At 49.9% G+C, this 22,053-nt stretch overlaps 1 protein-coding gene across 1 annotated transcript in view; it reads right to left on the reverse strand.

Moving 5' to 3' along the window:
• Positions 1-575: 575 nt before the first annotated feature.
• The window catches only part of PASK (PAS domain containing serine/threonine kinase), a 31,442-nt gene continuing 9,964 nt past the window's right edge, over positions 576-22,053 (reverse strand). Inside the window, exons 8-18 of the mRNA XM_014467081.2 lie at positions 21,885-22,044; positions 19,909-20,065; positions 12,822-14,218; positions 11,443-11,624; positions 10,943-11,110; positions 9,483-9,608; positions 9,242-9,376; positions 5,652-5,851; positions 3,360-3,493; positions 1,671-1,817; positions 576-879 (exon numbers count right to left, since the gene is read on the reverse strand). Of these exons, the coding sequence (XP_014322567.1) occupies positions 749-879; positions 1,671-1,817; positions 3,360-3,493; positions 5,652-5,851; positions 9,242-9,376; positions 9,483-9,608; positions 10,943-11,110; positions 11,443-11,624; positions 12,822-14,218; positions 19,909-20,065; positions 21,885-22,044 (2,937 nt within the window). The 3' untranslated portion in view covers positions 576-748. The remainder of the gene's footprint in view (positions 880-1,670; positions 1,818-3,359; positions 3,494-5,651; positions 5,852-9,241; positions 9,377-9,482; positions 9,609-10,942; positions 11,111-11,442; positions 11,625-12,821; positions 14,219-19,908; positions 20,066-21,884; positions 22,045-22,053) is intronic.

The following is a 22,053-nucleotide window of genomic DNA, read 5'->3' on the forward strand; positions in this document are numbered from 1 at the left end:
GTTTGAGCTAGCTGATTGTTTCAGAGAGACACTGGGACCTGAGCAAGGGTAGAACAGTGACAGTCAGGGCTGGATGCCCCCACATCACTGAAGAGGGGGAACCTGGACTTCTGGCTGCAGGAGGTCTGTGGGTACTGGGTAGGGCAGTGTTGTGGGCGAACAGCAGAGTCCTGCTGCAAAGCCCACTGTACCTCAGAGCCTGGACAGACAGTGGGCCAACTCTAACAAGCTGTGCATGGACACAAGGGAAGTGTCTGAGAACACACTCTCAGTCTCCTTAGACTAAGCAAGCTGAAGAGCCCCACACCCAGGAAGGGACCCCCCCAAACTGTCTGAAGGTGAACCTCTTGCCAGTGCTCCCCACACTTGCATTGTACAAGAATTCATACAGTCCAAGTCAGTGTGATTTTTACTAACAAAATTGCTTTAATTTGGAAAATGTTCAAGGAAATAAATTAATGAAATACCCTGGTCATCAGTTCTACAAATTCTACCTATCAGATAAGCATAGACTGAGTCAGAGGAAACAAAACATATTAATATATACAGAAGTAAGAGAGAATTTGAAAATGCTTTTCAGAAGTTCACAGATTCAAAGTCCTTTCATAGTACTGAACTCTACAATGTTTTTCCAAGGCCATGAAAAAAATGAACTCCGTGTCTATTTTATAAACCTAAAGTAATATAGCACCACTGGCTTTTGTTCTAGCATTTATCAAATGCACATGAGTTTTTAGGTGAATTGGGCTCAATCTTGAGAATTACTTTTCCTGGATGGATGAGGACTATTAGGGGGCGCCGCCAGCTCCGGATGCTGAGCCACTTCACTGGGGCTCCTGCTCTCCACCTCCAGACTCACAGTGGACATGACTCTACTTTCTGAAGAAAGAAGACATTGTATCACATGCTAACAACACATGATTCTCAAACACTTTGCTTCTCTCTGGACAGGACTGAAAGACATCAGGACTCTTCAGAACCCAACTGGCGAAGCCCTAGAGTTCCTGGACTGCTGAGGTGCTGTGGGGCTTCTACACCAGAGCCATCAACACCAGCTGGGCCACCTGCTCTGAGCAGTGACCATACAGCTGATCCTGCTTGGCTGTGCTGCCAGGAGCCTCCAGAGCAGTGGTTCTCAACCTGTGGGTCGCGACCCCTTTGGCGGTCGAACGACCCTTTCACAGGGGTCGCCTAAGACCATCCTGCATATCAGATATTTACATTACGATTGATAACAGTAGCAACATTACAGTTATGAAGTAGCAATGTAAATAATTTTATGTTTGGGTCACAGCATGAGGAACTGTATTTAAAGGGCCAGAAGGTTGAGAACCACTGCTCCAGAGTACTGCACTCACTGTCTGTGATCTTATCATTCCCTTCAGCCCACTCAGACCATTACCTACTGCACCTCTTAAAGCCCCAGCTAAACTCCTCTGTAGGTGCCATGTCAACACTGGGTCCATGGGCACTCCCCCACCCTCCAAGGACCACAGCCAAGCTCTGAACCCTGGTAGCACTCAGGGACCTCAGAATCAAGCCCCATTTGCTCCACAGGTGTAAATCCAGGACAGGACAGCATGGAGTGGGAGCTACCCCGCCTCCCCAGACCCAGAAGGCAGCCTGGGGAACCTCCTCACCCTCTCTGGTTCATAGGTCACACCTCATACCTGGCTTGTTTATTCCACACACTTCCTCCCAGGTGTAGTCTGCAAGGTTCACGGGCTGGGTAACCCAAGGGTCTGTCACCAGCTTCTCCAAGGTGGTGCGCCGCTCGGGGACAGGCTGCAGCAGCCCAGACATGAGGTTCATGAGATCTGGGGACATAAAAACCCACCCTAAGCATAGGGCCAGAAGACCATCAGTGGTCCAGGATGGGCTCAAGTGAAGGGCATCAAAACCACGTCCTACCTGCCCCCAGGAGCACCTCCAACTGGACATGTGGCCCTGGAACCCTCACTTTTAACTAGCAACTCCAGGTTTTCAGCACATGGGGCCTTCAGCTGTGCTTTGAGAAAGGCTACAAGAGCCATCTGTCACCTCTGAAATGAGAGCTGGGAGCTTGAGATCCTGCCTCCATCACTCACTGTGCAGAAATCCCTAACCATGGTCTGTTCTCAGGGGCTGTGATTGTGCAGAGCACAGAATGACACAGGGTGTGACAGGAAAGGGCTGCAGGAGTCCTAGGATCCAGAGATCAGCAGCACCCTACAGTCCTCTCCTGGGTCACTGGGGCTGATTGTGACCCTTCAAATGCGCATGCTGAAGCCCTGCCACCATGGTGGTGGTAAGAGGGGGTGGGGCCTTTGGGAGGTGACCAGGGTGATTAGGTGAGGCCCCATGATGGTATTGATGCCCTTGTAAGAGAGGCCAGAAAGCTCACTCTGTCCCTCTCTTCACCACGTGAGGACACAGAACAGGCTGCTGTCTGTAACACAGGAAGAGGCTCTCACCAGCAGCTGAAAAGGCCAGTGCCTGGACCTTGGACTCCCAGCCTCAAGACAGAGAAGCAAATGGTTGCTTTTTGAGCCCCCTGTCTGTGTGAGTGTCATAGCCACCTGAGACACAGGCTTCTAACCCAAGCAAAGAATCAAGGCACAGACTTCATGCATGAAGATACTGGTCACCTTGATACTCGTAACAGTAAGTGACAACTATGGAATCACAAACTGTCAAGATTGGAAGGGACTTCAGAATCCTGTGGGCCAGCTGCAGACTCAGTAAGTCCTTTCTAGCCACCAAGTTCATATCTGCCTCCCATGCTGGTCCTCACTTCAGAAGCAAATCAAGCTCACACTGCCAGCTCATGGGGCGCTCGAGGTGTGACAGACACCCCAAGGCTTCCTTCCATGGGAGCTCCTGGGGCTTGAGTCCCTCCATCTTCCCCGCTTCCCACTGATGGCCAAACCCACAAGCATTAATGCCTAACTCTCAGAATAACGTCTAATTCCCCTGTAATCCAAAGGGGAAGCTCATACTAATAGAATTATCGTGATATTTTAAAGTCAGATCCCAACCATCCTTCTGTTCAAATCAAAGTATGAGAGGAATGGCCCAGCCGGTGTGGCTTAGTGGTTGAGCATCGACCCATGAACCAGGTGGTCACGGTTTGATTCCCAGTCAGGACACATGCCCGGGTTGCAGGCTCAATCCCCAGTAGAGGGCATGTGGGAGGCAGCTGATTGATAATTCTCCTCATTATTGATGTTTCTATCTGTCTCTCTCCCTTCCTCTCTAAAATCAATAAAAACATATAATGATTAAAAAACAAAGTATGAGAGAAATGGAAATAAGGCAGCTCTGACAAAGGCTCTGGAAGACAGAAGGGAGGGAGGGATGCCGGCTGCAGCCCTGCTCACCTTCCGACACCAAGTACGGGGGGTTTATTGCAGCTTCCAGGGTCTCCTCCAGCTCGCAGAAGGGGTTCTCCTCAAAGATGAGCGTGTACAGCGTGACTCCCAGGGACCACATCTCTAGCTCCGGACCCTTGTAACTGACAGAAGACAGCACTCATGGCACACAGCAGCTTAGTCAAGGAGTGTGAGCCCCAAGCCCCCAGTCACCCAAGATGGTGCCCAGTGAGGTTCGACATGCTCCTGACCACATCCTCAATATCCGGCACATCTGCTCCAGTCAGGTACCGCTCCTTGCCAAGAGAGGGAGAAGACACAAAGCCATGGTGCTTGGGCAGCTGAGAGACTAATTCAGGAGACAGAATGCCCACCAGTGGGTGGGACAATGTACACGGCACAAGGGATCAGAGATAGCATCCCCCTGGGGGTGTAGGGGATGTCCCAGTGGAGATGGACAGAAGGCACAGCAGCGTGCAAGGCAGCAGGGCCATGGGGAACCACAGGCAGTTCCAGAACAGGGCAGTGTGCCCTTCAGAGATGGCAGAGAGTAGATTTGGGCTGCAGGCCACACGGCTTCTGTCACTACCCCTTCTTTCTGCCATGGCAGCACAGCAGCAGCTACAGACATAAATAAGCCAATCCATGTGGCTGTGTGCCAATGAAGCTTTATAAAAACAACTAGTGGGCCAGATATGGCCCAGGACCATAGTTTGCTGAGCCCTTGAGTGGACAGACATGAAAATGATGAGGGAGGAAGCAAAGCTCCTGAGGATAGGATCTAGAATCAGAGCTCAGAAGTCTTTTGGCCCATGAGATGGGAGAAGCATCCAGGATGGAGGACGGAGCTCTGAGGACACCTACAGCCCAGCTGGGGAGGAAGGAGCAGAAATGATACTGGGTGGGGCCACCGGGAGAAAGTGGGAGGAAGGCATGGGGTGAGAGTGGGGCAGACAAGCCACCCACCAGCACATTCACGGTCCTGTGGACACAAAGGCCCCTCCAACACTGATGTCATGATGGGCACCACAGGACAACAGCCACTGGCACTCTGGGGTGCCAGGGTAACCAAATTATATCTTAAAGGCTCTTCGTGGATGATCCCCCGTAAGTATGTCACTGTCTGTGGCTCTAGATGTGCACAGAGGTGACAGGGAGATGGTTTATTTAGCCACCCCACCCCCCCTTCTGCTGTGGACAAAAAGCCTGATCATTCTGCTCACAGGGCCAGCCTGGCGTGTGGATCAGGAGGGCAGCAGACTCCACGTGAGCATCCTGCAGTCCTCTCTGCCTGACTCTGAAATGAAACGTGACCTGAGCAGACACTGTGACAGAGTGCCGGTCACATCTCACACCAATGCTGGGAGTTTCTGGGAGCCTGAGGCATGGCACAGAGACAGCAGTGCCCATAAGCAAATGCTCCAGACTCAGGCCACCTGGATTCTAATCTAGCTCTGACCAGGTCTGGCTGAATGTCCCCACACACCTGTCACATCAGAACAGGACCAGAGGTGGGCTCTGAGGGTGTAGCACAGCACTGCAGGGAGGCCCACACAACACTGACATCTGTCCTAGTCACAGGCACCTCCAGACACAGTCTCCCTAGACCTGACAGATGTGTAGGTGCTGCAGGAAAGTGCCTGCTATCTGGATCTGACCAAAGTAAGTCCACTTCATTAGATGTGGATGACATGGAAATTCGTGTGTGTGAAGCAGACAATACTGAGAACTGTTTGCACTCCAGCCCCAGCAACACCTGAGCAATAATCAGTGTTCTCTCCTCTCCTGAGTCCCCAAAAGCAGGCCCTGCCCAGGCTTCCCCAAAGCCCCTAGGCTTCCGGAACAGACACCAGTGCAGCCTGCATCCCCAGGACCTGCTTCTCCCAGCGAGACACAACAGCACCTCCAGCCAAGGTGCCGTCTGGCACAGTGCTGCCTCAGCTCTGCCTCTGTTACTGATTCCCTGCTGTATCAATGGCCAGCCCAACATATTTTATGGGAACAGATTATTATTCCTGTCATCAAAATAAGCCCAACTGAACAAGACTCCTCTTTGCTTATTTGGAGAGTCCCATCTTTTGGGATTCCTTTATCTTTTTAACTTTTAATTGTATAAGACTGCAAATAAACAAAAGTTGAGAAATTAATATAGAGAATCCTGTACTCATTGCCCAGCTCCCCTGACCAATCTTCCTTCCTTTGCCTGTTTGCCCACTTTCCAAATATCATCCTTTATCCCTCCTCACACATTTTCCCTGCCTAAAATTCACAGATGACGAGGCCAAGTGGTGCAATACGTACGGATTCCCCATGAGAACTTCGGGCGCACAGTACTCGATTGTCCCACAGAAGGTGTAGAACAGTTTGCCCCTTTCCAAGTAGGCAGCGGAGCCGAAGTCTATGAGCTTAATGGTGAAGTCCTCGGCAATGACGATGTTCTCATCCTTGATGTCCCGGTGAAGGATGCTCTTCGAGCGGAGATACCCCACTGCCGACACCAGCTGAAACCAAGAGGCCATAGGACTTTGTACAAAGTAGTTCACTCAAAACATGCATTTAAAATAAGGACTGACAAGCAAAACAGAAAACAACAACAAAGAAAAATAGACATTCTCTAACTCATGATGAAACAGTGACAGGAAAGACCACTGGATGCTACAGACACAACCCGACCAACACGGAGGCAGAGCGCTTCCAGGCAGTGTGCTCACCACGGCTGGCACACGTCTCCGCGACAAGCAGCAAACGAGAACACATGACTTTAAAAACTGTACCACTGCTATTATTTGTGACATGGACACAACATAAGATCTACCCTCTTCTCACGTTTTTAAGTACACGACAGCATCATGGCCACAGGTAGCAGGCCGAGCCACAGACCACAGGGCTCCTCACCTACATCACTGATACTATACCTTCCGCTGCCCACTTTCCTCCCACACAAATGCATGATTCTTACGTCCTCTCTATCTCTGTGCTACTGACAAAAACTTCCCAGCAGACATCCTCTCACACACCGACCCACGCCATGACCTTCTCAGGAGGAAAGACACAGACCACAAGCAGAAGCTACAGAGACATGTGGCAGCATTTTAATGAGTGTGGTGTGGACACTAATGGGAAGTGGCCCCAGAGAAAGCCCAAGTCCGGCCGTTGGGTTCAGCAGAGTTCACACAGCAGTTTAGGAGCACATTCCCAAACTATTATTTCAGGGCTCTGCAGCTTCTCAAAAAGCAGCAGCAGCCACACTGGCTGCAACGCATGCAGGACTCTCAGCCACGGGGACTCAGAGTAATTCCATTGGAATCGGCTCCATTTCCATGAGCCCAAGGTGTTAGCCTGCACTCCGAAAGGCTAAAGTTACTATAATACACCGCTGTCCCCTGGTCCTGGGATGGCCCACACTGCCTATTTGGTGACAGACACCAACAAAGGTAGCTGTTCCGTTAAGCTGAAGTAGATTGGTACTTTCTGGCTGCATTCATAAATTGGACACCAGTTGTACCATCAGCATAGTGATTTCATAGATGTATATTTACAAATGAGTATCTATGAACCAGAAGCAATGGCTAATGATAGGTTAACTGACAATCAATAAATGTATTTAGCCTTAACCGGTTTGGGTCAGTGGATAGAGCGTCGGCCTGGGGACTCAAGGGTCCCAGGTTCGATTCCGGTCAAGGGCCTGTACCTTGGTTGCGGGCACATCCCCAGTAGGGAGTGTGCAGGAGGCAGCTGATCGATGTTTCTCTCTCATCAATGTTTCTAACTCTCTATCCCTCTCCCTTCTTCTCTGTAAAAAATCAATAAAATATATTTAAAAAATAATAATAAGCCCTAGCTGACTTGGCTCAGTGGATAGAGTGTCAGCCTGCGGACTGAGGGGTCCCAGGTTCGATTCCAGCCAAGGGCATATGCCTGGGTTGCAGGCTTGATCCCCAGTAGGGGGCGTGCAGGAGGCAGCCGATCAATGATTCTCTCTCATCATTGATGTTTCCATCTCTCTCTCCTTCTCCCTTCCTCTCTGAAATCAATAAAGAAATATATTTTTTGCCGAAACCGGTTTGGCTCAGTGGATAGAGCGTCGGCCTGCGGACTGAAAGATCCCAGGTTCGATTCCGGTCAAGGGCATGTACCTGGGTTGCGGGCACATCCCCAGTAGGAGATGTGCAGGAGGCGGCTGATCGATGTTTCTCTCTCATCGATGTTTCTAACTCTCTATCTCTCTCCCTTCCTCTCTGTAAAAAATCAATAAAATATATTAAAAAAAGAAAAAAAGAAATATATTTTTTAAAAACCACAAATAAATAAAAATAATAAAATAAATGTATTTATATACACGTATGCAAACACCTGCATATTTACATACTGAAACATGTTTTTATAACATGCTTGTACACACACATGCATACATATACATGAGCACACACACTTATGTTCATACACACATATCAGGGCCCAGTTAGGAAACAGACCACATTTCATCTGAACAAGGAAAGTTTCATCAAGCTTATAACTACAAAGGGGCAAGAGAACCTGACTCTGGACAAAAAAACAGACCTGCTGCTAGTCCCCAATGCCCTAGATGCCAGGAGAGCTGGTCACAGGCCCCACTCGCCACCCCTCCACTCCCCAGCCAAGCAGGCAGCACACTGATAACAGGCATTATGTATACATATTTACATATGATAATAATAGTTCTACAAAATGACTCTGTTTACTATAATATTATGTATATAGATTTACTAATGGGCTACAGATACTTCCTGCAAAAATTGTACAATATCGCCCTAACCGGTTTGGCTCAGCGGATAGAGCGTCGGCCTGCGGACTGAAGGGTCCCAGGTTCGATTCCGGTCGAGGGCATGTACCTTGGTTGCGGGCACATCCCCAGTGGGGGACGTGCAGGAGGCAGCTGATCGATGTTTCTCTCTCATTGATGTTTCTAACTCTCTATCCCTCTCCTCTCCTCTATATAAAAAAATCAATAAAATATATTTTTTTAAAAATTGTACAATATCAAACACTATAATCACCTATATCAGTAGCCCCAGAATTAAGTCAGGCAGCAGCTTTTAACTACTGTTACCTCAGACAGACACTCTTTTTACCATGAAGATTTCAGAAACAAGTCTTTGCCATGAGGTAAAGCAGACGAGTATATGATCTTCCAACAAGGAAGAGGGAGAGAGGTAACATTCCTTGCACAGAGCCACGGTGCCTGAAACTACAAGTAGGTGCCTCAGAAACTTAATTTCAGAAATCCAGTAACCTCTGGGAGTTTATAGCTTTGAGGAAGCAATGTCAATTCAGGGAAGTTGTCTTTAGAGATTGAGTCACCTCCAAGTGACTGTTAGTCTAAGAGCAAATCTGCCTTATTCACATCCCTGCCCTGTCCAGGACATCCTGCAGCACACCGCCCTCAGGACTCCCTGCTGCACGCCTGTCCACACGCCCCTCCAGGCCGCCGTGCTGCACGTATGCCTTAGAGATAGGTGCTGTCTCATTTAACCCAAACAGCCTCATGGTGGAGGCACTAGAATGACTGCTGCTGCACAAGTTAGCAGTGGTTTCCTGGTTGTAGGCAAAAACCCAGATCAAACCTGCAGGTCGAAGAGCTCAGTCTGACAGCTCTGTTGGCTCACTTTGAGGTTGGTGTGGATAATCTATGTATGTAAATAAACTTCAATCATTAACCCTACTTCAATCATTCCCCAATCATTCCAGGTATCTGGCCTCATCCTTCCTTCCCAACCTCACTTTCTCTACTTCAACCACAAAATTCTCTTCTCAAAAACTGAAGGCTACACGTAACTCAGAGAGAACTGAGTGCAGCCTCTAGGACAAAGCGCCCCAGGCCACCCTCCCTACACAGCTTCGGGCCGAGTCACCTGTCGGAAGATGTAACTGGCCAACGGCTCATCCAGGCTGGGGTGGTGGTCGATGAACGCAAAGAGGTCCAGGCCAGAGCCATGCTTCTCCATCACCAGCTGAAAGAAGCTCTGGTTCTCGAATATGTCCAGGATCTAGGAAGAGACAATGTGGGTCCGGCACTGCCCAGATGCCTCAGGCATGTTTAGGATGCTCCTGTGAGTCCTATCAGGGCATCTCTCAAAGAGAACCACTATCCACCTTTATGATGTTGGCGTGCTCCACCCTGGACAGGATCGATATCTCCAACGTAACTTTTCCAAGTGTGGGATCCTCGATCCAACAATCCTCCAGAACCTTCTCCTTCTTAATAAACTTCACCACCACCTATGAGGAAAGCAGAAGGGAGAAGCTGCCCCATGGGACCTGGTACTCACACTTGCTCAACAGCAGCAGGCAGGGCCCCCACATTAATCCCCTGGCCCCCAGGGACATGAAAGAAGAACATGATAATGTGCCCTTGCGGCATGAGGACATATACAGTGGGTGGATGGGACAGCGCAGAGCCCAGGGGCTGAGGAGCCACAACCTCACCGGAAAGGGAGGCCTTGGAGACCTCGGAGCCGACGCTCCCCAGAACACCCCGTCTCACCCTGATTTCTCAACTGAGAACTGGATGTCCTGGGCAAGAAAATGGAACTAGATGCCTGAGAACTAGAAAATAGTCAAAAACCATTATCGACATCAATTCTGAGACTAGATGTGCTCAGCAAGGTTGATGAACACAAGATCAATATATGAAAAGTGGTGTGAGTACAATGAATGATAGCCCCTGAAAGTGTAATAGTAAAGTAAACACAGACATGGTCATCTCAACAGATGCTGAAAAGACAATTCATAAAACTCAACACTCAAAAAACAATTTAATGAACTGAAAATAAAATCTCCTCAAACAAAAGGTATCCATCAAGAAATAAAAGGGGTGTCTGCGAAGGGCAGGGGAACAGCAGGAGGCCCGTGGCATACCTGTCACTTCACCGGCTCTGTAGGTCCTGCCCCAGTTACAGGAGGGGAAGAAAAGAAAAGTTGAGGAGACACAAACAGAAAAGGAGAGACAATTGTCATGACCGCAGAGGAATGATCGTTCATCTAGGGACCCACTGAACAGTTGTCAGAAGCAGGAAGACAGTTGCAGACTTCTGACCAGGCATCATCCCAGGCATGCAGCTCTGATCAATTCCAGCAAGCATGGCACTCCCAGGACTTGGCAGACTGGGCATGGGACACCAGACACTGTTCGCAGGGACAGGCAGCACTGTCACCACGTCCCCAAATCACACGCGCACTGGCAACTACCAGTCACCTCTCCACAGGACTGGCTCTGAGGCTCATCCAGCAGCAGAATATGTGAAATGGCCAGGATCACCAGCCAGGGAAGAAGCCCTGCAGGTCTGAATGTGGAAGTCAAGAAGATGTAGCCCTAATGCACGAAGGAGCATGGATGCCATTCATGGTGTCTGAAGCAGCCAGAGGGACAGCCAGGGCTGAGTGTGTTTGCTTTGAAGAGACCTCCTCCCAGCATCCAGACCCCAAGCAGGGCTGGCCGCACGCTGCACACAGAGGACTACTACCCACTAAGTCCCGGCATGCAGACACGAGGACTAGAGGTATGGGACCACCCGAGGTGGTCCAGCCCCACCTACCCCCAAGGGCCCAAGTACCTCCTTATTCTGATCCCTGTCCAGAGCAGTCCACACGAAGCCAAAGGCCCCACTGCCCAGTGGGCTCAGCGTACTGTACTTGTGAGAGTATGCACCCTCACAGGCTGCCAGCCCCTCCAACTCCCCTGCCTTGGGTGGCTCCTCAAACCACGGTCTGCTTCTGAGCATCTGTGTGGGTGAAGGAAGGTATGAGGGGCCACATGCAACCATCAGAAAGGAGGCGGCAGCAGATGGGTGCATTACCCCCCATTCCCTGCAGCTATATGGACAGCAGCACCCAACCCCTGTGCAGCCCATTCCTCCCGTGCCCCTGGGAACCCAGCCTGAGAGCCAAATTAGCACCCACATTGAAGCATGTTCACACCCCATCCTGCACATTAGAAGACAGAGTTAAAAAGCCTCCGCCCATCCTTCCCAGAAGAAACAGAGAGCGATGCTGATAGGAAGACACTTCCATGCAGACAGGCAACTACAAGGCAGAGCAAGCTGCACATACCCACCTCCCCTGGGCTGGGTCCAGGATGCTCACACGCGGAGTGCGTGGAGCTGGGCAGGCTGGCCAGCAGCAGTTGGGTATGAGTGGCCGAGGCCTGTTGGCCGTGCAGGAGGTTTTTCACCAGCCAGCAGCAGAACAGGGGAGCAGGGCCTTGGAGCTCCACCCGCTTCACCTCAAACTGAACACCTGAGGGGGAAGGCGAAAACGCACAGCCCTCTGCTGACTTCACCAAGACAGCATCATGATGAAACAAGCACACACCCTGAGCAGCACAGAACCATACAGAACACCCAGGGCAGGAGGGCAGGGGGGCACAGAGCACCAGGCTGAGCACAGCGGCAGCATCACCTCCACTTGGTATGGAGCCAGCGGCTTGGCACATCCGCAGCAGCCAGAGCCAGGGAGGCACTTCAGGGATACCAGCAACCACCTGCCAACTCAGGAAAGCCTGGAAAACCTGCCCTCAACGGGGAGGCTCTGCCTCGGTGGAGGCATGTGAATGACCCAGCAGAAGCACACACACGTGCCGGCTGTGGGTCCCTGAGTTACACTGAACTACACATGCTCTGCGCTTGTGCACACCTGCACTTTTACACGGCCTCCAGGTCCTATACCCAAAAAAGAGGTTTTTATGGGGGGAGGGGTGTTTACAGATGATTTTATTTTCTTTTTGTTTATATTTTCAAATGTTTTTTAAAATAACGTATGTATTACTTAAATAAGTTTTTAAAGTTTAGGGAAAAAGCCTTAGGAATCAACAACACAAAACCATAAGCAACTGGCTAAAATAATATGACCTATTAAGTAATTAGGAAAATTAAAAAGAAAGTAAGCCCTGGCCGGTGGCTTGGTTGGCACATCTCCCCGTACACCAAAAGGTTGTGGGTTTGATTCCCAGTCGGGGTGAGTACAGGAGGCAATGTGATGTTTCTCTCTCACATTGATGTTTCTCTTTCTCTCCCCCTCTCCATCCCTCTCTCCCTTCCTCTCTCTCTAAAATAAATACATAAAATAAATACATAAAAATGAAATAAAATATCCTTGGGTATTAAAAAAAAAAAAAAGAAAAGGAAAGGAAAGCAATCACCCCCAAAGAGGCTAGTGAATGGGCCTGATCCCTACACCTTCCCAGAGTGAAGCCAGTCAGAGATACAGCAGCCTGGCCCTGGACATCACCCCGTCCTGCTCTGCAGCCCCAGTGGGACCTGGTCTCCCTGTCCTGGGAACGCATGCTATAATCCTGGTGTGCAAGAAGTAAGTTGTAACTTCATGTCCTTGAATACATCACTTCTGCCAGAACTACTAGGGTGGAGAGCCATCAGACCCTGGGATGAGGATGCCCTGCACCCAGCTGCGCTCTAGGGACAACCCCCCAGGACATACTCAGCAGTGAGCCGTCTCTGTGGCAGCAGCTCCCCAAGTAGGTGCCCTCCTGGATTTCCTGCTGCAGGCTAGTGGTCCCGGATGTCGCCGAGCTATCCCCTCTCACAGGCGTGGAGGTGACCTGGATGCTTGACCTGGGCTCCTCTAACGGGCACATGTCCATGGGGCTGGATTCCAACCTGGGAAGGACACAGCCAGGGCTCTCTCTGCCACTCACGTCTTCACATTCTGAGGTGTCAGATGGTTCTCTCTGATTAAGGCCCAGATGGGTCTCACAGAACTGCCGGCCTTCACCAAGATTGAAATAGGTGCCAGTCAGCAACAACAGCTCCCTATCATCCAGAACCTCTGCCCTGTGCCCATGCAAAGTGCTCACATCCACATCGGAGCCAGCCAGTGAAGGGGAGGCTGTCCCCACGAGCTCAGATGAGGCACAGGAACAGTTGGAAGAAGTTCGGTCTGTCCACCGGCTGTAAAACACTTCCCTGAGGTTCCATAAAAAGGAATTTCCATCAGCCTCTGGGGCCTCCACTGTGTCCAAGACACCGGGGAGGTCTGTGGCTAGGGCATAGTAGGCTGAGGAGCTGCCGGAGTGGCCGCTGTACAGGTCTCTGCCTCCCAGGTCACACAGCGACACAGGGGTGGAGAAGGCAGTATGCTCCGCCGGGACCAGCTCAATGGAGGAGATATCCTGAGGTCTCCCAAAGCTCGACTTGGACAGCTGCTCCTTCAGTAAGCAAGTCTGCAGCTCCTCCCTGTCATCCTGCGCTCCCAGCCACTGCTCCTCCAAAGGTATGGAACATGAGAGTCGCGCTGTCCCCGAGGGCCCCGAGGGACTGGCGGCTGTAGCTGGGCTCCCCTGGGGTGTGCTCCACTCAGCCCCATACCCAGGGTGCAGCACTGGGAGGCCCACCTCTGCTAGCTGTCCCGCAGCATCAGCCTGATGGTTGGCAGTGCTCAAACCCATGCACTCCAGCTGTGCTGCCTGGGACAGTCCACACACTTCACCCCAGCTCCTGTCCTCAGCTGGGGTCAGAGCTTCAGAATCTTCACAGGAAGCAAAGGGTCTTATGTCCACTGAGGCAGACCTGCTTCCCCTCAAAAGCTCCTGTCTGAGGCTCTCTGTTCCTGTAGGTTCCTGCTTCTCCAAGACAGTGTCCTGCTGGTCCTCAGGTGATGACAACTGGCGATGGGCTGGTGGGCTTCCTTCTGGGATGTCCTGCTGGTCCTCAGGCGATGACGATACTTGGGCTGGTGGGCTTCTTTCTGGAATGTTCCACTGGTCCTCAAGCAATGACTGTTCCTGTGCTGGTGGGCTTCCTTCTGGAATGTTCCACTGGTCCTCAGGCAATGACTGTTCCTGGGCTGGTGGGCTTCCTCCTGGGATGCTGTCCCCCCTGGGGTTACAATACAGATAACACAGTTACTTAGGAGCCACAAAAGAGTCAAAAACAGAGATCATGTGAACTGCCCCTCTATTAGAGAAAAGTACAAAGCATTTAACAACATAAACTTATGACAGAAAAAAGATTAAATTTTGTAACCAAGTTAAAAAGTAAAGCACTCACACACATATTTTCCAGATAAATGCACGTTTAGCAATGATTAATTAATCAAAGCCACAGAGCACCAGGACTATGTGCTGAAGGCTTGTCAGCAGTATATAGCAGCCTCACAGAAGGCGGGAGCAAAGGGAGAAGGGATTTGAGTGGCCACCCCATAAGCATGTTCAGCATGGGGTGGCCACTGAGGAAGAGGCTACCACCATGCAGCTAGAGTAGTGGTCAGCAAACTGCGGCCCCTTGAGTGTGGCTCTTCCACAAAATAACACGTACAGTGCGATTGAAACTTCGTGGCCACACTCAAGGGGCCAAAGAGCCGCATGTGGCTTGCGAGCCACAGTTTGCCGAGCACTGAGCTAGAGCAACTGTGGGGAGATCTGGGTCAAGACCCTTCCAGGTGGTCTGACCGATGTCAGCCCCAGGCAGACACTGGCACCAAAACCACTGGAGGTGGCCATGCCCGGCCTCCTTAGGCAGACGTGCCAGCGATGTGGTAGATGTACCAGAGGTTCACAGAGAGGCACAGGAGACAAAGGACCCCACTCCAGGATGGGTTCCACTCCAGGACGAGGGAACAGCGAGCAGTTTGGAGGGACAGTGGGAGTTGCTGCAGGGACCTGAGTGATGGGAAAAGGGTCTGCAGAGGCCAAGCAATAAGTATCTGTCCCTCTTGCTACAGCTACACCTACACCTCCATCCATCCATTGATGCCAAGAGACCAGCCCTATGCCAGTCTCAGGAGCTGCAGGCCATCTGCAGGAAAGCAGCTGAGGCAGGAGGGTCTCACTCTCCTTATTAAGCAGGGTGGGCAACCTCTCCGATGTGGTCCCAGGGCCAAGCTCTGCACAGACTCTGCACCTCCCCAGTAGCCAGGTGTCACCTTGTCACTAAATTCTGGTCATGGAGAAGTGAGGAAGTATGGGGAGGCCCCTATCCTCCTCCCTACCCTGCCTGCTTCCCCACAGCCAAGTCTGCAAGCCATGAGAAACAGGGGGATGACACGGCCTCCAGTGATGGGTGCCGTGGGAACCTAGGACAACCCTCCCTCCCCCAGCTTCTGAGTGCCTCATTCAGGGTCTCAGCATCTGGTCTACACTCTCTAAGGGTCCACTCTGCTTCCTCACCAACTGACTGAAACATAGGATGGGCTCATCTAGTGGAATCACTGCATAATCACATCCCAGAAAACAAGCTGTCCAGGGCCCTAAGAAGCTCAGGGCAGAGCGAAACATGCCACCATCTGAGACGCCCGCAGCAAGCGCTCTCAGACCCTGTCCTGTAGCACACAGCCTGCTGGGGCAGAGCCTCCCTCCTTGTCTGTGGATGAAACAGGAGAGTGGTTAACTGCTCAAAACACCAAGAGTGGAGAGAAACCAAGATGGCAGCATAGGTAAACACCGGAAATTGCTGCCTCGCACAACCACTTCAAAAATACAACTAAAAGACAAAACGGACATCATCCAGAACCACAGGAAGGCTGGCCGAGTGGAAATTCTACAACTAGAAGGAAAAAGAAAAGCACACTGAGACTCAGAGGAGGTGCGGAAGTAAAGTGCAGAGGTACGGAGGCGCACACGGAAAGGGCTGGCAACTGAGGACGCAGCGCACATGGAAAGAGCTGGCAGCTGAGGATGCGGCACACGTGGAAAGGGCTGGAAACTGAGGACACAGTTGTCTTTTTCAATCGGGAGGGAGTCTCAAGCTCCTGACTACTCTGAACTCCAATTCCAGGCGAGCCTCTGGGGAACCAGACTCATACAGGAGAAACTGGACTGTCTGGCATCAGTCAGAACTCAACGGCGGCTTTCTCTCAGAGGTACTTGCAGCGATTACCGGGACACTGAGAAGCGGGGCCTCTTAGGGTAGGACTGAGGAGCAGCCATAGTCACTTGCTCCGCCCTGTTGATCCCCAGAGACCCCGCCCCACCCAAGCTGTGCCCAGAGGCTTTTGCATATGGAAGGCCTGGCCCTTTGCAATCTGAAAATTACCTAACAAACTGCAGCTGGGTCAGAGAAACCCAGAACTTCCAAAAGAAGGTCCAAGGCCCCACAGCAGCTTGCATTGCTTCACAGCTGGGCCTCATCTAGGCATCTCCAAACCCCAAACAAAGAAGAGGAATCTGCAGATCTCTCCATAGCTCCTGCTGGGTAGCCTCAGGCAGAGGCTAAATTAGCACCTCCTTAGAGATCCAAGAGCCAGTGTACCTAGTGGTCAGAGTGGGACCATCCAGATTACAACTCCTCAGATCCATAAGGGACACACTCAGGGGGCAGACTCAGTGAGCACCAAAGCCCCACTGAAGCAAGTCTTGCCCCAGAAGGGTGTCTCCAGCACAGAAGTTCTCCCACTGCAGACACAGCTGATTCTCACAGCCAATTGGCCTGGAGGTCAATTCCTCCCAGTGATACCTACAACAATCAAGGCTTAACTACAACAAGACTGTGCACAAAGCCCACAAAGGGGTGCACCAAGAGTGTCCACCTCAGGTAATTGGGGAGGCTGAGCCACTGGGCCCTATAGGACACCTAGCACACAAAGCCACTCTATCAACATAGGGAAGGATAAAAAATGCGGAGACAAAGAAACAGGTCACAAATGACAGAAATGGAGGAAAGCAAACTACTGTATATAGAGTTCAAAACCACACTTTTAAGGTTTTTCAAGAATTCTCTAGAAACCGCCGATAAACTTAGTGAGACCCTCAAGAAATCTAGTGAGAGTCTTGAGGTTATGAAAAAGGACCAACTAGAAATTAAGCATACACTGACTGAAATAAAGAATATTATACAGAGTTCCAACAGCAGACTAGAAGATCGCAAGAATCAAGTCAAAGATTTGAAATACGAAGAAGCAAAAAACACACAACTGGAAAAACAAAAAGAAAAAAGAATCCAAAAATATGAAGATAGTGTAAGGAGCCTCTGGGACAACTTCAAGCGTACCAACATCCGAATTATAGGGGTACCAGAAGATGAGAGAGAGCAAGATATTGAAAACCTATTTGAAGAAATAATGACAGAAAACTTCCCCTACCTGGTGAAAGAAATAGACTTACAAGTCCAGGAAGCGCAGAGAACCCCAAACAAAAGGAATCCAAAGAGGACCACACCAAGACATATCATAATTAAAATGCCAAGAGCAAAAGACAAAGAGAGAATCTTAAAAGCAGCAAGAGAAAAAAGTCAGTTACCTACAAGGGAGTACCCATACAACTGTCAGCTGATTTCTCAACAGAAACTATGCAGGCCAGAAGGGAGTGGCAAGAAATATTCAAAGTGATGAATGCCAAGAACCTACAACCAAGATTACTTTATCCAGCAAAGCTATCATTCAGAATTGAAGGTCAGATAAAGAGCTTCACAGATAAGGAAAAGGTAAGGAGTTCATCACCACCAAACCAGTATTATATGAAATGCTGAAAGGTATCCTTTAAGAAGAGGAAGAAGAAGAAAAAGGTAAAGACACAAATTATGAACAACAAATACACATCTATCAACAAGTGAATCTAAAAATCAAGTGAATAAATAATCTGATGAACAGAATAAACTGGTGAATATAATAGAATCAGGGGCATAGAAAGGGAGTGGACTGACTATTCTCGGGGGGGAAAGGAGTGTGGGGGGTGCGGGAAGAGACTGGACAAAAATCATACACCTATGGATGAGGACAGTGGGGGCGGGGGGCGGTAAGGGCAGAGGGTGGGGTGGGAACCAGGTGGAGGGGAGCTATGGGGGGAAAAAAGAGGAACAACTGTAATAATCTGAACAATAAAGATTTAATTTAAAAAAAAAGAATTGTAAAATAAATAAATAAATAAATAAAATAAAATAAAATGTCAAAAAAACCCAGCAAAAAACACCAAGAGTGGACACCACAGTTAAGGTAGAAGAAGCCAGGGAGCCTAAGCAAAGGACAGGAAACAGCTGGAACACTTATCAACAAGAAAACATCGACCTGAACTCTGGTGTTACATAGAAAGCTGGTTCTGAGGTAGCACCACAGAGAAAAATCTTCAAGACACACACAAGTGTGTGCATGTGTGCATGTATACACGGAAGACAACATGTACAGTGTGACCCTATTTGTGTACATGAGTGTGTGCATGTGTGCATGCGCACAGGGAGCACAACATGCACCAGAGTGATCTATTAAAGGAACAGGGCAGCTTTATATGAGCACACATGTATAATCCTATATAATAAAAGGCCAGCGACCAGAACGATCAATCGACCAGTCATTATGAGGTGCATTGACCACCTCTCGGTCCCTCCCCCCAGCCTGCAGGCTCCGACTGCTGGATGGCCAAAGGGGAACCACCAGGGAACCAGGGTGGTTGGCGGCAGGGCGGGACTGGGGACTGGCAAGCAGGCGGAAGGAAGACCTCTTGGTCCCTCCCCGCTGGCCCGCAGGCTCCAATCTGGCAAACGGAAAACCACGGGGAAGGAACCAGAGTGGGTGGTGGCGGGTCGGCACTGGGGACTGGCTAGCAGGCGGAAGAGAGCCCTGATCACAGGCTAGCCCTAGGGACCCTACCCATGCACGATTTCATGCGCTGGGCCTTTAGTATATTATATTTAAGTGCACAGGGAAATAGTCTAGAACAGTGGTCGGCAAACTGCGGCTCGAGAGCCATATGCGGCTCTTTGGCCCCTTGAGTGTGGCTGTTCCTAAGCCTTAGGAGTACCCTAATTAAGTTAATAACAATGTACCTATCTATATATTTTAAGTTTAAAAAATTTGGCTCTCAAAAGAAATTTCAATCGTTGTACTGTTGATATTTGGCTCTCAAAAGAAATTTCTATTGTTGTACTCTTGATATTTGGCTCTGTTGACTAATGAGTTTGCCGACCACTGGACTAGAAGAATACAACTGCTGACAGTGGTTCCCTCTCAGAAAGATTGGGAGATAGTCACAGAACATTTGCTTTTTACCATTATTCTTCTGTACTTTCGAAAAGCGCACATTCATTCACATATTACATATTTTTGAAATAATTTTAAGACTGGAAAACACAACAATGTGGATAAATCTCCCAGACACAACAATGAGCAAGAGAAATCAGACATAGGGAATGCATAGGTCAAGTTCAAAGACAGCCCTATGACCTGCATCCAGGCCCTAGGGCACTGAGGGCACTGAGTCCTGGGCAGAGCAGAAAGGCCAGGCACACGCACACCCTTGTGTGGCGCATTACTGTGTGCTACGCATCAGATTTTTAAGGATAAAACTGGTTGAAACACACCAAAATGCTATGCACAATAGGATGTGGTAACTGAAAGGGGCATTTTTTATTTCTATGTTTCTCATTTTACCAAATTCCCTAATACGTACTTTCTTTAAATAAAATACTTTGTTACTTAACGCACACAAAGAGAACAGATTCATATAATTTTTAAAATGAGAAAACTGTGCTCATATCAGTTACCTGGAACCTACCTAAAGGTTTCCTTCCAGGTAAAATGCGGGTAATCACACAGAGGCTGCTAGGAGCACCAAGTAACCTGCACCTTCCAGAGGACTTACCCCAGAGTGGGCAGAGATGAGAGGGGAGAAGGGAGCCGGACTCCAGTGTCCACTTGGGTCTGGGTCCCTGTGACAACTTCTTGGCTTCCCGCTGGCTTTGGGGTCCTGTCTGGGGGCAGCATGTGGTCAACAGCGAGCATGACATTAATCCCTGGATCTAGCAACAACAGCAGAAAAGAATGTTTTCCATTTGCAAGCAACCCTGCTGAGACAAAGCTCCTCATTTCCCAGTGACTCAAGGGCATGAGGCAACAGGAGATAACCTGATCTACTAAACTCTATCTGCCCCACGTTCAAAGCCTGTCCCGGATCCGGTCACCTCTAGCCACCTCACAGACACCCAGTCCAGGCCAGTACCCTCTGCCCACCCTGCTGTATTGCCCTGGGCCCTGCACTTGGCCAGCATGATCCCACTAACACCGCAATTGGATCAGGTCCCTCATCGGCCCACAGCCCTCCAAGGGCTCCACTCTGACTCGATATAAAAGACACCATCCCTAAGATGACCACACAGCCCTGTGACCTGACTCCTGCTAGCCTTCCAGAACTGCACCCAGCCCGCCCGCCCACTGAGGGCAGTGAGAAGGCTGCCAGGGAGTGTGTGGGGTGCAACTCCTTGCTCCTTGTCAAGGGAAGGTGAGCACCCAGGAGGCTGCAGAGTGCCCCACTCCTTCCCCATTCAACTAGAGCTAAAGCTGCTGCCACCGCCCTGAGCTCCACGGTAGGAATCACTCAGGGCAGGAGCTGTGAGCTCTTAGTCCTCACTGGACACTAACAAAGTCATAGAGTGTGACTCGGGGCAGGTGTGGGAGTAATCTTAAATGTTAAGTTAGCCCAGCCAGCATGACTCAGTGGTTGAGCATTGACTTATGAACCAGGAGGTCACAGTTCTATTCCCAGTCAGGGCACGTGCCTGGATTGTGGACTCAATCCCCAGTGTGGGGTATGCAGGAGGCAGCTGATCAATGATTCTCTCTCATCATTGATGTTTCTATCCCTCTCTCCCTTCTCCTTTACTCTCTGAAATCAATAAAAATATATTTTTTTTAAATGTTAAAATAAAATTACAGGGGCGTTGGTCAGTGTGGCTCAGTTGGTTAGAGCATCGTCCGGTATACTCAAAGTTTGTGGGTTGAATTCTTGGTCAGGGCATATACCTAGATTGTGGGTTTGATCCCCAGTCAGGGCACCTATGGGAAGCCAAATCAATGTTTCTTTCTCACATCAATCGTTCGTCTCTCTCTCCCTTCCCCTCTCTCTAAAATCAACAAGCACGTCCTCAGGTGAGAATTGAAAAAAAATTAAAAGCACAGTGATTGCCCTGGCCAACATTCTCAATGGTTAAAGGGCTCGATTGCTGGTCAAGGGCTCGTACCTGGGTTGCAGATCCAATCCCCGCCCTCCAGTCGGGGTGTGTGTAGAAGGCAACCAACCAATGTGTCTTTGTCACATCAATCTTTTTCTCTATCTCTCTCTCCCCTCTTTCTCCCTTTCCCCCTCCCTCCTCCCTTCCACTCTCTATAAAATCAATGAATATATCCTCAAAAAAATATCCTCACTCCTTGGGTGAGGATTTTTTAAAAAAATGCAGTAATTAACAAGATAAAGAAATCCTACAGTGACTGTTTTACATCAGGTTAACTTGATATGCTACATCAGACCTCAAACTACATAAAGCTACATAGACTTATTTACAAAAGACAGTCAATTAGCTATGGCATCCTATATACAGGCCTGTGGGAACTTATGACAGGCACGTGGGGAAGTTCTGGTCCTTTCTCTGCTAACACATTAGTGGGACATACACATGTCCTGTCCCCAGGAAACACTGAAGGCCCATCAGAAACAGAGGAACACAGAATCCACACACACAATCCCCGATCTCTCCCCCTTCCACCTGACACACCCAAGCCCCAGATCCCTCCTGTCCCCAGTGGAGGTTCAGGCAGGCTCCTTGGAGGAGGCCCCAGGCTCACCCTCAGCCGTGCTCCAGCCCTGCAGGGGGTCCACGGTCGTTTCCCCAGGCTCACTCCTGTTTCCCATGTCCAGGCGGCTGACCAGGTCTGGCAGTGGTAAGGAGCCCTCATTTACAAGGTCCATGCAACGGTAGAAACCAGGGATCAGGAAAGTGATGTTCTAGAAAAC

Source organism: Myotis lucifugus, unplaced genomic scaffold (assembly GCF_000147115.1).
Source record: "Myotis lucifugus unplaced genomic scaffold, Myoluc2.0 scaffold_5, whole genome shotgun sequence".
NCBI classification, from domain to species: domain Eukaryota; kingdom Metazoa; phylum Chordata; class Mammalia; order Chiroptera; family Vespertilionidae; genus Myotis; species Myotis lucifugus.